The sequence below is a fragment of the Balaenoptera ricei genome, chromosome 5 (assembly GCF_028023285.1).
Source record: "Balaenoptera ricei isolate mBalRic1 chromosome 5, mBalRic1.hap2, whole genome shotgun sequence".
NCBI classification, from domain to species: Eukaryota; Metazoa; Chordata; class Mammalia; order Artiodactyla; family Balaenopteridae; genus Balaenoptera; species Balaenoptera ricei.
The window spans coordinates 97,991,911-98,005,163 of NC_082643.1; the positions used below are offsets into that span (position 1 = coordinate 97,991,911).

The following is a 13,253-nucleotide window of genomic DNA, read 5'->3' on the forward strand; positions in this document are numbered from 1 at the left end:
TTTCACATCCTACCTCATATCCCCAAGCCCTATACTGACTTACAATTTTTCTCGGACCTCAAGGTAATTTATTCTCCCGAAATTCATGGTCCTATTCTTCTTGAGGCTTCATTTAAAAACGAAACAAACAGTATTTACATGACTAAGAAGAGCCAGGTCCTAACGATTAATTTGCTAATTGGTGATTTGATACAATTTAACAGTGGGGCGAGGTTTAAGTAATTAAATGTGGGCGGTGACCTGAAGGACAACAGCCGCTGGAGCACCGCGTTCAGGATCCACGCTGCGGCCCTACACTAGATGCCCGGTCACCCCCAGGCGCAAACGCTTCTCCACGTTCACCGCCAGAAGATTAACGGTCCGCGCCGGAGGCCGCTGGGAAGAGGTGGGGGTGGGGTGGGGAAGGGTGTGCCTCTCCGAACCGGGTCGGGAAAGTTAAGGAGGTTGGAGTCTTGGTGCGCGGAGTCGGGAAGGTCGCGGGAAGCCCCTGGGAGAGGCCAGGCCGAGCCGGGGAAGGGAGGGGCGGGGGCCGGTGCCGCGGGCCGCATCGCTTACCGAGCGGTAGGTGCGGCTCAGCGCCACCACCAGCTTCGCCTGGTTCTGGTGCGGCTGCTGCGCCAGCTGGAAGGCCTCCTTAATCGGCAGCAGCCTCTTCTCCGCCCCCATGGCGCCGGGACCCGGTCGTGACGAAGCCTGTCCGCGCTCGGCTGCAGCTGGCCCGACTGACCACTGTCGGAGACTCCACAAGTACGCTTCAGACTCGGGTCAGCAGGCGGCCGACAGCCGAGGGCGTGGTAACCGCCAGAGCATTCAAATAACTCCCGCGGGAGACGGAAATACGCGAGACTATCGCGAGAGCTTAGAGCGACGAGAGTGGGAAGAGATGGATCCACCCCCTTCAACCGCACCGGTGGGGCGCTTGCGCTTAGGGTCTTTTAAACCGTTTTCCGAGTGGGAAGAGGCGTTTCTAAGAGGAGGAGGAATTGGCGCCCCCGGAAGTGGTATCCACCGGAGTGCGAGCCTTGCGGCGGAGTGACTGTTGGAACAGAGCTGGTGGCGCTAGGCTTAGTCGGGTCTTGCGGCTGGGAGTGAGGCGAGGAAGAAGAAAGGATCCTCCTTGGGTGAGAAAGGGAATCTGCTGAGGGGAAGAATCCCTGCTCCCGCTGAGGGGGAGGAGGGGTTCGTTCGGAGATCCGTCAAGAAGGGAGAGCTAGGGCGTGCGGAAGTGCTGGGCGGCGGCTCGGTGTCTACTGAAAAGGAGGATGTTCCGAGGTCTCCAGATGGAGGCGGGCCGCAGTATTTTTAAGCCTTAGGTCCGCGTCTGGTGGAGAGTCTGCAAACGTGGAAGGCAGTATGGGAAGAGAGGCACGGGTTAATTTAGGTACAGCTTGTTCTAGATGTACCGGCTTTCGAGGCCTGTTTACAAAGGTGCATAACGGCAATGTTTTCAACACAGAATGGAAAAAGAGTTTAGGGTGATGGTAAGATAAAGAAATTTGGAGTGCCTTCCGGCAGGAACTAAGTCTTTAAACTGATTTTTAATGGAATTATTTGAGACAAAAATTAACATCTAAGGAAATAGATTACAAAGCAGCCTGTACACCTTTTTTCCTGTTGAACTACCATTCCTCCCCAGCAGCAATGGATTTTCTGAATTTACTGTTAATTTTTATGTATTAATGATATATGAATAAATCTCTGAATAAGTATCTTGTATTGTTTTCATGTTCTAACATTATATGAATGATCCTATGTGCAACTTGCTTTTTTCACTCAGTATTATTTTTGAGGTTTATTCATATTGATAGTTTCATAACAATAACTTAACACCTTTTGGACCCTTTGTCGAGAAAAAGTTAATCAATGGTTGATCTAGGAAAGAAATGGAAAATTTTATTCAAGCCAACCTGAAGGTTATAACCTGTGAGACAATCTTTCAGGAAGCTCTGAGGACTGTCCTGCCCTTTTGAGGTCTAAGCATAGTAAGATATGTTTTTGAGACAAACGGTTATATGTCAAATGACGTATTATTGACAGTTTACACAATCCAGATCTGTAGTTACAAAGGGAGTAGTAGGTCATGGGTCATCTTGACTCCTTACAAGATTAAGAAAGAAGGTTATCTCCTAAGGAGGTTTGTTTAGTGCAGATACACAACACACACTAAAGGGGAGGGAGGAGGCCCAAACAGGCAGAGAAAAACTTTATGTTTAAATTTTTCTTGTCTTGTCATAAAATATGAATTTTATTTCATCACCTTATATGCCAAGACACTGTTCTAAGCACTTTACTTCATTTAATCCTTAGGCACAACCCTTGTAAGTTCTTTCTGTCTTTTTAAGAAGAGGAAACTGAGGTACATATAGGTTGCTCTAGAATTCTATTGTATGAGCATGCCATAATTTATTCATCTGTTCTCTTCATAGTCCTAATTCCTGAAGCATTGCAGGTATTCAAATGCTAGTTAAAATAGTAAATATGGTAGCAGTTGGGTTGCCCGTAATTTCAAAATGATCAAGATGTCTAATTTCTGAAAAGGCAAGAGGGGTGGGTATTTTAGGTTAATCAGCTAGAGGGAAAGCACAGAGGTTTAAGAGTGCATGGAATATACTTGATAACATTTATAATCTCACTGTAGCTAAAATGTAGAATGCCTAGACAGCTGTGGTGAAAGAAACCTAGAACGGGCATTAATTTTTTAACCAACTATATCCAAAATATCATTTCAACATGTACTCAACATAAATTATATTGATGAGATAATTTACATTCTTTTTTTTCCTATTAAGTCTTTGAAATTGGGAATTATTTTACACTAGCTACATTTCAAACTGCTCAATAGACATGGGGCTAGTGACTACAGTATTAGATAGTGTAGAACTATTCTTACTTTGGGAACCACTGAATATACCATTTGTTTTTCATGTAAAATCAACTGGTGAACTAAAAGTTAGAACAAACTGATATTTGGAGGCATCTTTCTTATTTTGTGGCCTTTAATTGCTCAGCTCTCCTTATGCTTTGGGCGCCTGCTACCTTTGTTGCTTTGTTTAACTGTGAAGTTTCTAACAATATTATTTCATTTACCATATTTTATTTGGTTACCCACAAATGAGAGGTGACTTCAAACCATTTTGTCATTACTGGAGGATGAGGCATCTGGCCACCAGAGGTCAGCCTTACTATATTTTGACCAGCTTGGGCAGGGGGGATTAATAACATATTTTTGGAACATTATCTGAAAAGTTAAAAAAAAGATACTAGATTACAAAAATGGCAGCCTTTGGAATGGGAGAAAATATTTTCAAACCATATATCCCGTAAGATGTTAATATCAAAAATATATAAGGACTCATATAATTCAGTAGCAAAAAAATTAATAATAACCTGTTTTAAAAATGAGCAAAGGACCTGAATAGACATTTTTCCAGAGAACACATACAAATGGCCAACATGTATATGAAAAGGAGCTCAACATCACTAATCATCAGGGAAATGCAAATCAAAACCACAATAAGGTATCACTTCACACCTGTCAGGATGGCTATTATCAGAAAGTCAAAAGATAACAAGTGTTGGTGAGGATGAGGACCCTTATACACATTGGTGGGAAACAATATGGAGGTTCCTCAAAAAAGTAAAAATAGAGCTATCATATAATCCAGCAATCCCCCTTCTTGGTATATATTCAAAGGATAAAATTACTATCTCAAAGATATATCTGCATTCCCATGTTAATTGCAGCATTATTCACAGTAACCAAGATACGGAAATAATCTGTGTCCATCAATGAATGAATAAATAAAGAAGATGTGACATTTATATACATACACAATTCAGTCTTTAAAAAGAAGGAAATCCTGCAACTTACAATAACATGGGTCAACCTGGAGGACATTCTGCCATGTGAAATAAACCAGACACAGAAAGACAAATACTGTATGATCCCACTTATATGTGGAATCTTAAAAAGTTGAACTCCTAGTAATAAAGAGTAGAATGGGAATTATCAGTGGCTAGCGGGTGGAGGAAATAGATATCAAAGCATACAAACTTTCTGGAGACCTAATGTACATCATGGTGACTATAGTTTATCATGTATACCTGAAATTTGCTGAGAATAGATCTCGAGTGTTATCATCACATGCAAAAAAAAAAAAAAAAAAGAGTAACTGTGAGGTGATGGATATGTTAATTAGCTTGATTGTGGTAACCATTTCACAGTGAATACATATATCAAAGCATCACATTGTACATGTTAAATATATGTAATTTGTCAATCATACCTCGATAAAACTGGTAAAAAAAAAAAAAAGATGCTATATTAAGCTTAAACTCACTGCCTTTAGCTTACCTTTACTTTTTCTTTTAATGCTATAGGGAAAAGAACAAATTGTAGCAACTAAAGTAAGCAAACTAATTCATATGGTAAGGCTATTTAGTTCTGAAATTACAGAAAAATGGTTCTTTCAAAGTAAATTATGCATGGGAGTATACAGAGTAAGCAGTTAATTCACTTTTGATATGAGGGTATTGTTACTCATGCAATGTAAAGAGGTAACAGTGATGGGTTCACTCTAGAATTTACATATGCCTTCAAAGAAACTTTGTCTTATTTTTGCTTAACAAAAAAAAGTAGAGTGAGCCTTTTAAAGAATGCTTTGAGCAACATAATTACTGAAGTATAGCCAATCAATAATCATGCAAATGGAATCTGGTTGAAATGAAAATAGTAAAAATATAAGAGGACAGAAGAATTAAAGCTAACACCTGGGGACTTCCCGTGCGCCACAACTACTGAGCCTGTGCCCTAGAGCCCGCGAGCCACAACTACTGAGCCCATGCTCCGCAACAAGAGAAGCCACCACAATGAGAAGCCCGCGCACCACAACGAAGAGTAGCCACCACTCGCCACACTAAAGAAAGCCCGGGCACAGCAACAATGACCCAACACAGCCAAAAATAAATAATAAATTATTAATTAATTTTTTAAAAAAAGTTAACACCTGTCTCAATAAAATACTTATGGTATGTTTTAAATTTTCCTTTTGTTTTCAGATTGAAGTAGGTAATAATATTATAAACTTTTAAAAGTATTTGCACTCATGTTCTTAAAGATGAAGTTATAAGCAGTGACCTTTATATTGCTTTAGTAGCATTATCTTTGTTGATCTTGTTTAAAAAAATTATTTCATTTGTCTTTGTACAACATACTACCAAATTACCTGAATATAATTTAGGAATTTTTGTCTCCCTAGAATAAAAGTGAAACATGCTTGTATAGTTACTTACAGCAGGCCTTCATCATTCTCTCATTAATTTTTTCAAAAAATTTGCTAAGCCCCTAATACATGCCAGACACTGCAGAGAACTAAATTAGATAAAGAAAGAGTAGAAGCCAGAGAAATGTTTTTTAGAGGAAGAGTACTGACACGAAGCCAGACCATATCCACTTCAGTGTGTATTTGAAACTAGAGATGTTTACTAACTTTCATTTTGGAAATCATTCCTACATAATGGCATGAGTGGGATCTTGATATTTTGGTTTTGCTTTTTTCATTCAGACCTATGCCTTTAGTCCATCCATGTTGCTATGTATACTTCTAATGTGCTTTTAACACATGTTACCTATCCACTCCTCCAGTGATGGAAGCCTGGAATGCTTCTATTTCTTTACCATCAAAGATGACTCCTCAGAGTACATGTTGGTCTTATGGAGAATTTCTCTGCTGTATATACACCCAAGAGTAGAATTCCTGCATCATGAGTTGTGCAAATAGATTGACTAAGTAGTGCTGCCAGATTGCTCTTCAGAAAGGTTACCCCAGTCTGTAATCCCACCAGTAGTGCTGGTTTCTAAGGGAGTTCCTTTAGTCCCCTCACGAACACTTGGCATTGTCCAGCTTTCTAATTTTTACCAAAATAATAGAATAATGTGATATCTCTTTACTCATCATATAGTTCATGGCCTGTGGATTTTCTCTTCTGTAAATTGGATATTTTTGTCCTTTGTCCATTTCTTTATTGAGATTGCTACCTTTTTGGTTGTTGATTTGTAGTTAACTTTGTTCTTGATGTGTTTAGTTCAATCCAGAAATATTAATTTTTTTTCAGAAATATTAATTTTGATGTGATTGAATTCATCGTATTTTGGTCTTGTGCTTTATGTTTTTTTAAGAAGTCCTTCTCTGGCCCTAAGTCACAAAGATATTCTGCATTATATTCTATTAACTATATAGTTTTACAATTCTCATTTAGGTGTTTAACCTGTCATGAGTCCTCCTTTGTATGTGGCATTATATAGGTATACAGTTTTATTTTTCTTCATGTAATGAGCCAGTTTTTACCAATATTATTATATACTAAATACATTCATTCCCCCTTGATTTATGTGCCAACTTTACTGTATACTATATTCTTAAATCTTACGTGGCTCTATTTCTGAGCTTTGTTCCATTGGACTATTTGTTCTTAAACTAACCACCCTATTTTAATTTCTGTGGCTTCTGTAACGTGTAATAATATGTGTTAATATCCTGTAGGCCACGATATTTACTTTACTCTTCTGTTTAAATAGTTTGTTTAGCTATATGTGGAATTTTATTCTTAACATATTGGAATTGTATAAATTAATTTGGAAAAAAGGTTATCTTTATAATATTCATTGTTCCATCCAAGAGCATGGAATGTCTATTTTAAATCATCTATGTCCTTGATTAGAATTTTACAGTCTTCTTCATAGAGGTCTCGCATATTATTGATTAGTTCTTAAATCCTTTATAGGTTTTTTTTTTGCCCCTATTGTGCAAGTGATGTATGTAATACATTTTATGGTTAGTATTGCTGTTGTTAAGAGTGCCTGGGGTCAAATCCTGATTCCATCACTTAGTAGATGTATGACCCTGGACAGGTAGCTTAAACCTCATGTATAAAATGGGGACAATAAAAGTACCTATCTTATAGGATTGTTAGGAGAATTTTAAATGACTTAACATTTGTGCAGTTCCTAGAATAGTACCTGGAAAATTGTAAGTGCTGTATAACTAAATTAATGAATAGTCATAGGTTAATCTCAGATCCAGGAACTTTGTTGAACTCTTTTATTAGCTCTAATAGTTTATAAGTTAGGCTTTTTTAATGTTAGATGACCATATCATCTGTAAATTAGTAGTTTTATATCTTTTTTTCCAGTTCTCACACTTTTAAAAAAAAACATTGATTAGGACTTTGGTACACAATATCAGTCCTTGTCATCCTTATCTAATTTCATTTTTTTAATTACTTAATTTGTTTATTTTTGGCTGCGTTGGGTCTTTGTTGCTGCGCTCGGGCTTTCTCTAGTTGCGGCAAACGGGCGCTACTCTTCCTTGTGGAGCACGGGCTGTAGGTGCGCGGGCTTCAGTAGTTGTGGCACGCGGGCTCTGGAGTGCAGGCTCAGTTGTGGCACACGGGCTTAGTTGCTCTGCGGCATGTGGGATCTTCCTGGACCACGGATAGAACCCTTGTCCCCTGCATTGAGAGGCGGATTCGTAACGACTGTGCCACCAGGGAATTCCCTAATTTCATTTTTAAAGGGAATATATCTTAAGTTTCTCATTTAGGATATTTGCTGAAAGTTTTTGGTAGATAATTTTTACCTTGTTGAGAAAGTAACTTTCTCTTCCTAGTTTGGTAAGAGCATTTTGTTTTTTAAAACATAAATAGGTGTTGATCAAGAACTAAGAACAGTTAAATATCCATAGTTAATAAAATTATCTAATTTATTGCTGTAGTGACTTATATTTATAAATTTTATGAAGTTGAGATATTCTTTCCTATGATAAGCTCTACATGATTATGACGTTCATTTTTTCTTTAATACACTATTACATTTTGTTAGGTAATATTTGAAATTTTTGCAAATGAAATGAGCCTTATTTGCTTCATCTCTAGATTTGGAATTAATATTTTATTATCCTCATAAAAGGAGTTTTATGCTATTTTTCTTTTTTCTGGAACAGTTTATATAAAATATGTATTAAGTTCCTTGGAAGTTTAGTGGAACTCTCCTATAAAACCATTTGCACCTGGTGTTTTTAATAGGAGGTTGTTACTTTTTGAGTTTCTTTAATACTGGTCTGTTTTATTCAAGTTATCTATTTCTTCCTGTACAAATTTTAGAATTTTATATTCTTCTAGAATTTTAACCATTTTATCTAGGTTTTCACATTTTAGCATACATTACGTTTTTAATTTTGGGGGGGTATTTTTAAATCTCTTTCCTGATAAGTCTCACCAGTTTTGCTTTTCTTATTCATATTTTCAGAAAACCGTCTTTCAGTTTTATCACTCTATTATTCTTTTATATACTGTTTAACTGCCTTTATTATTTCCTTTCTGCTTATTTTGCTGTTGCTTTTCCATTGTCTTGAATTGGATGCTTGTGCGTATTTAAACTTCCTTGTTACCTCATCAATGTATTCAAAGCTATAAATTTCTTCTAGGTACTGGTTTGACCATACCCCACAAATTTTTGCTTGTGGGGTTATTATTCAGTTTTATATCTAATATCTTTTATGATTTCCATTTTATTAATTCATGAGCTATTTAGTATCCTAACATAGGATTACTTTTAACTAACCTTTAATATCTACTTTTATTGCATTATGGTCAGAGAATTTAGTCTAAATGAAATGACCCTTTGGAATCTAGTTATACTTTATAACCTAATGCATGAACTATTTGTGTGTGTGTGTGTGTGTGTGTATATGTGTGTACTTAATATCTGTTTTGTTTGGTATAGAGTTTTGTATACTTAAATAATATAATACCTGAAGTATATTAATATTTTAACTCTTTCAGAATGCTTGTATCCCTGCTTATATTCCCCTGTCAGTTCTATTAGTTGTTACTAGAGAAATTTTGAGGATGTGCTTTTAGGGTCATAGATGTTTATGATGAGTGTATCACTTTCATTGTTTTCCTTTTACTAGTATTATCATCAATCTTTGTCCCTTATATTTTTTTGGCTTGAAATCTTTTTTGTTGGTTATTAAGATTGCTGTCCCAGCTTTATTCTGGTCCACAGTTACCTGATATATATTTTTTCATATTTTTAGCTTTGACCTTTTTTGGGTCTTTTTGCTTTAAAATATCTTTTGTTAGCATATTGTTAAATCTTGTTTTGTTTTGTTGATCCAGTCTGAATGTCTGCCTTTTAATTGTCAGTTTAAGCTGTTTATATTCATTGTAACTCCTGCTATATTAAGATTTATACCTGCCATCTTCCCTCATTATCTATAGAGTATGGTCATAGGACCACAACCTCTGGGGTCCCAGCAAGAGTTCCAACGTATAGAACTCTACAACCAGCACAGGTCCCCTAGAACTAATCCCAACAAGCACCTCTAAAGATAAAAAAGATATCTTTTATAGCTCCCTATTTGGAGTTTGGAGCATAAGGGATCTGCTTTTGCAGAAGTAATTTCCTGGGCTAGAACTGCATGATAAAAAACAAGCTAGCCCAGATATGTGCCAACAAAAGATTGAAGTAGCCCCAGGCTCTCCTTCCCAATTTTGTCATGGTAGGATCCATTCCCAGTAGGAAACTCTGCCTAAACCTATGTGCTAGAGATGGGAAAGCTGATAAGGCTTCTTGCTCAACATCAATGTGCTTGGATACTCTATGAAGTTAGATGGATAATAATGTTACCCAGTGCTTTCAGGCTTTAATATCATGTCTCTAGTCTTCTCATTCACAGGTTAAGGCTACTTTCCAGATAGTCCAACAACTAAGTCAGCAGTTTCCAAGGACACTTGCACCACCTATGGAAAACATCGGATCCGTGCACACCAGACAGATTCTTGACAACTCGTCCCACCATCCCCCTGCACAAAAGTTGCTGCACCAGCGGACAAAGAAGGCGACCACTGAGTTTCTTTTCATTACGAAAATAGATATAATATCCCTGCCAGCAAAAAAGAGTACACAAAGTGTCTCTTCATAATTTCACAACCAGTTGAGACCATGCTAAGAAAATCAGCTTGCCTAGATGAGGACCCCTTCTCTTCTTGGGTAGCCAGGATTTGAAGGAGAGACTCTGACCTGTGCCACTGGTAAGTGACTAAATTTTACACACTGAACTGGTCCTGAGAACTGAGCTGTCTTCTTTGTAAGTGAAGAATATACAACATAATCTTGAAGAACTGCACAGTGGTGCGAGCCAGAGGCATACTGTGTGTGTGTAACAGACTGAGAAACAGACAAATGAATCCTATTGAAAGGATTTCTCATCTTCTGCTTCTATTTGCCAGTGTTAGTGTTTTACTGGCTTAGATTGTTACCTTTTTCTGGTACCTTTTTTTCTATACTGTTGTTCTATTCTAATGGGTCCTAGAAATCCCTCTCCTGACCCCTTATCAGAATCAGAAAGTGAGGAAGAAGAAAATGCTAACTACCTAAATGAGAGTTCTGGGGAAGAGTGGGATTCCTCTGAAGAAGAGGACCCTGTGGTGCCCAACCTAACACCTCTTGAGAGTCTTGCCTGGCAGGTTAAGTGCCTTTTAAAATATTCTACAACTTGGAAACCTTTAAATCCTAATTCCTGGTTGTATCATGCTAAACTCTTGGATGCTAGCACACCAGTCCATATACTTCGAGAGATAGGACTAAGACTCTCCCATTGCTCCCATTGTGTACCCAAACTGGAACCAATTCCTGAATGGCCTCCTCTAGCTTCTTGTGGAGTCCCACCTTTTCAAAAGCCCCTTATGAGTCCCAGCCGGCTTTCTAGAGATCATGCCACTCTAAATGGGGCACTGCAATTTGCCACCAAACAGTTAAGCCGAACATTGAGTAGAGCCACTCCCATACCTGAGTACCTAAAACAAATTCCTAATTCATGTGTTTCTGGTTGTTGCTGTGGCTGGTTAACTAAAACAGTTAAGGAAACAACCCGCACTGAATCCATCAACACTACTTACTCCTACACTGACTTCCAAAAGGCAGTTAACAAACTCCTAACTGCATCACTATAAAGATCCACCGTTCCTTCTCATATCTCTCGTGTTGCCAGTTGAGAAAGGAATACAGTTCCACAGCCCACAGTTGAGAAACTAACAACGAAACTGTCCTGATATGCCAAAATACGATCAAGTACTGAATATAATACCCAAGAGTCCTGTAACTCAACTACAGAAGATGCGCATTGTGAGCATTCCCTTTGAAAGACCCTGTGGTTAAAATGAGAACTTCAGTGGAGAATTAGTCAAAAGGGACCTTATTACAAGAGATAAGTTGACTATTCTCCACACTTAGTTCTCCCTGCAATTTACTCTGCCTGTCTAATGGACTTAACTAGACACCTAATTATTAATGGGAAGGAAAAGGAAGCCACTACCCGATTTGTTTCCCAACCTTCAGAATAGCCATTGTGGAAAGTGGTAAGTTAGCTACTCCCAGTAACACCCTTCTGAGCATACTTTTCTCTGATATTCATTTCTAGGGAGGTAGTTGAGTTAAATTGAATAACTAGATAAAAGAAAATGGTGGGAATATGGATTTATCTCCCACTTTTTATATTGGTAGACCTACATATGGCACCCTTTAGGAGTTCCTATTTTGGGGGGAGGGAGTGCAGTAGTGTAGTAGTAGCCTACACTGCTCCAAACCTATTATGGAACCTGCAGTTACAGTATAAACATTTTATAGGCTCCCACCAGGCTGTCTCTAGTTAAAGTGGCTTATAAGATCATACCTGGGGATTAAACAGACACCTGTTCTGTAGGCAATAGATTTCCTGCATCTTGGCATCCAGACCTTAGTCAAGAACAAATAAAACCCATTCCAAAGACCAATGGGAAAAAATTAAGAGAGCATTTATGTTAGTGGATTAAAGTATTTCATCTGTATGATGTTCCCTGAAGCAGTATTTCATGCACTTTCCACGTCCATTGCAAACTTTTCAGGAACTTTACTGCAGAAAATCTCAGCCTAATACAGTCTGAAGTTGAAGAGTTTTTTAGCATCATTGTTTTTCTACATCTAGCTTTAGATTTTTTTTCTGGCTGAATAGAAAGGATATGTACCCTTGTAAATGAGTCTTGCTGTGTTTATTTAGATGAGTCAAAACGTAGAAATCAACATACATAAAATGCATGAGACCAGTAAGTCTTTTCACATACCTCCAATAAAGAGTGAAACCTTTGTGTGACCCTGGTTGACTGGGCATCTAAAGGGAATCAGAAAACAGATTGTTAAAGATATATCATATATCCTTCCTTATTTTAGTTTTGCTTTTTCCTATTCTCCATAATTAAGTGCTGTATACAGTGTGGCATCAAAAAATTGAAGCATTAATGGAATCACAAATTCTATAAATGTATAGCAACTTTAAGGAGAGAGGAGAATGTTTATAACCGAATGAGTAGTTCCTGCTGAACCTTAGTTGCCTCCTCTTGAGGAAAAAGGAGGGAATTATAGTAGGTAGAAAAAAATATTTGTTAATGGAAAATTTGTTACTGAACTGAAACCATATAATGTTAGTGTAACTGAATGTATCAGTAACTTCCTGTGTAGATGTTCTATGAAGTTGGTTTTTAAAATGTTACAAAAACCTGTTTCTTTCTTTCTTTGTTTTTTGTGGTTTTTTTTGTTTTTTTTGTTTTTTTTTAGGGGAAGGTGGGAAGAGGTAGAGGGGTCTAAAAATTAAAATATGTTGATGTTTATGTAACCATAATATGTTCCTGTGTGTGTGTGTGTGTGTGTGTGTGTAAAAGTGCCTTGTTCATGAACACATTTTTGCTGTTCATTCCCAAAGGAAGCCTTTCCCCAGCTTCCCAGCTGAATAAACCAACAGCTTTGTACATGCTGAACAGAGTATGGTCATTTATTCTTCACGAATGAAATAGATTCTGCTTTGCTTAAGGCATATTCAACATTCACCAAGTGCTGGATAGAGTCCATGGAGATACAGTGTATCTGAAAGGAGGTGACTTGGCAGCTCTAGAAAAGAAACATACTTGAAGAGGGAAAGTGTCAGATATTCAGTCAGGACCCAGATCTGAACCCATTTGTTTGTATATAAGTAATTCCGGGTTGCTCAAAATGATAGGTACCTGAATAAGCCTTAAGCCTTTACTTCTTTTTGTGTGCCATGGTGTGGGGTTAGGGGTGAATTTACCACTTTCACACTCTCCCTCCATGGGCCTTTGGTTAAATGCAGTCCCCATAATTAGGATAAAGAAGGATGAGTTTATTCCCTATTTATAGAAAT

General features: G+C 37.8%; 2 protein-coding genes across 5 annotated transcripts in view; one reads left to right on the plus strand and one right to left on the minus strand.

Annotated features, from left to right (window-relative positions):
• NCAPG (non-SMC condensin I complex subunit G) overlaps positions 1-890 on the minus strand; it is a 38,743-nt gene extending 37,853 nt beyond the window's left edge. For 2 of the 3 annotated variants that reach the window (XM_059923283.1, XM_059923282.1), the window contains exon 1: positions 556-890. In XM_059923283.1, coding sequence (XP_059779266.1) covers positions 556-666 — 111 coding nt within the window. In that variant the 5' untranslated portion in view covers positions 667-890. Of the gene's footprint in view, positions 1-240; positions 317-555 lie in introns of those variants that run through there. The other variant, XM_059923284.1, reaches the window with a different exon arrangement.
• DCAF16 (DDB1 and CUL4 associated factor 16) lies at positions 879-12,852 on the plus strand. 2 transcript variants are annotated; one of them, XM_059923286.1, is made up of 2 exons: positions 879-1,121; positions 9,726-12,852. In XM_059923286.1, exon 2 carries the CDS (start codon positions 10,366-10,368, stop codon positions 11,014-11,016), a length of 651 nt encoding a protein of 216 aa, XP_059779269.1. In that variant the 5' UTR covers positions 879-1,121; positions 9,726-10,365; the 3' UTR covers positions 11,017-12,852. The 2 variants fall into 2 exon arrangements, with proteins under 2 accessions (XP_059779269.1, XP_059779268.1); XM_059923285.1 differs by having other exon boundaries at positions 9,741-12,852.
• Positions 12,853-13,253: the final 401 nt, after the last annotated feature.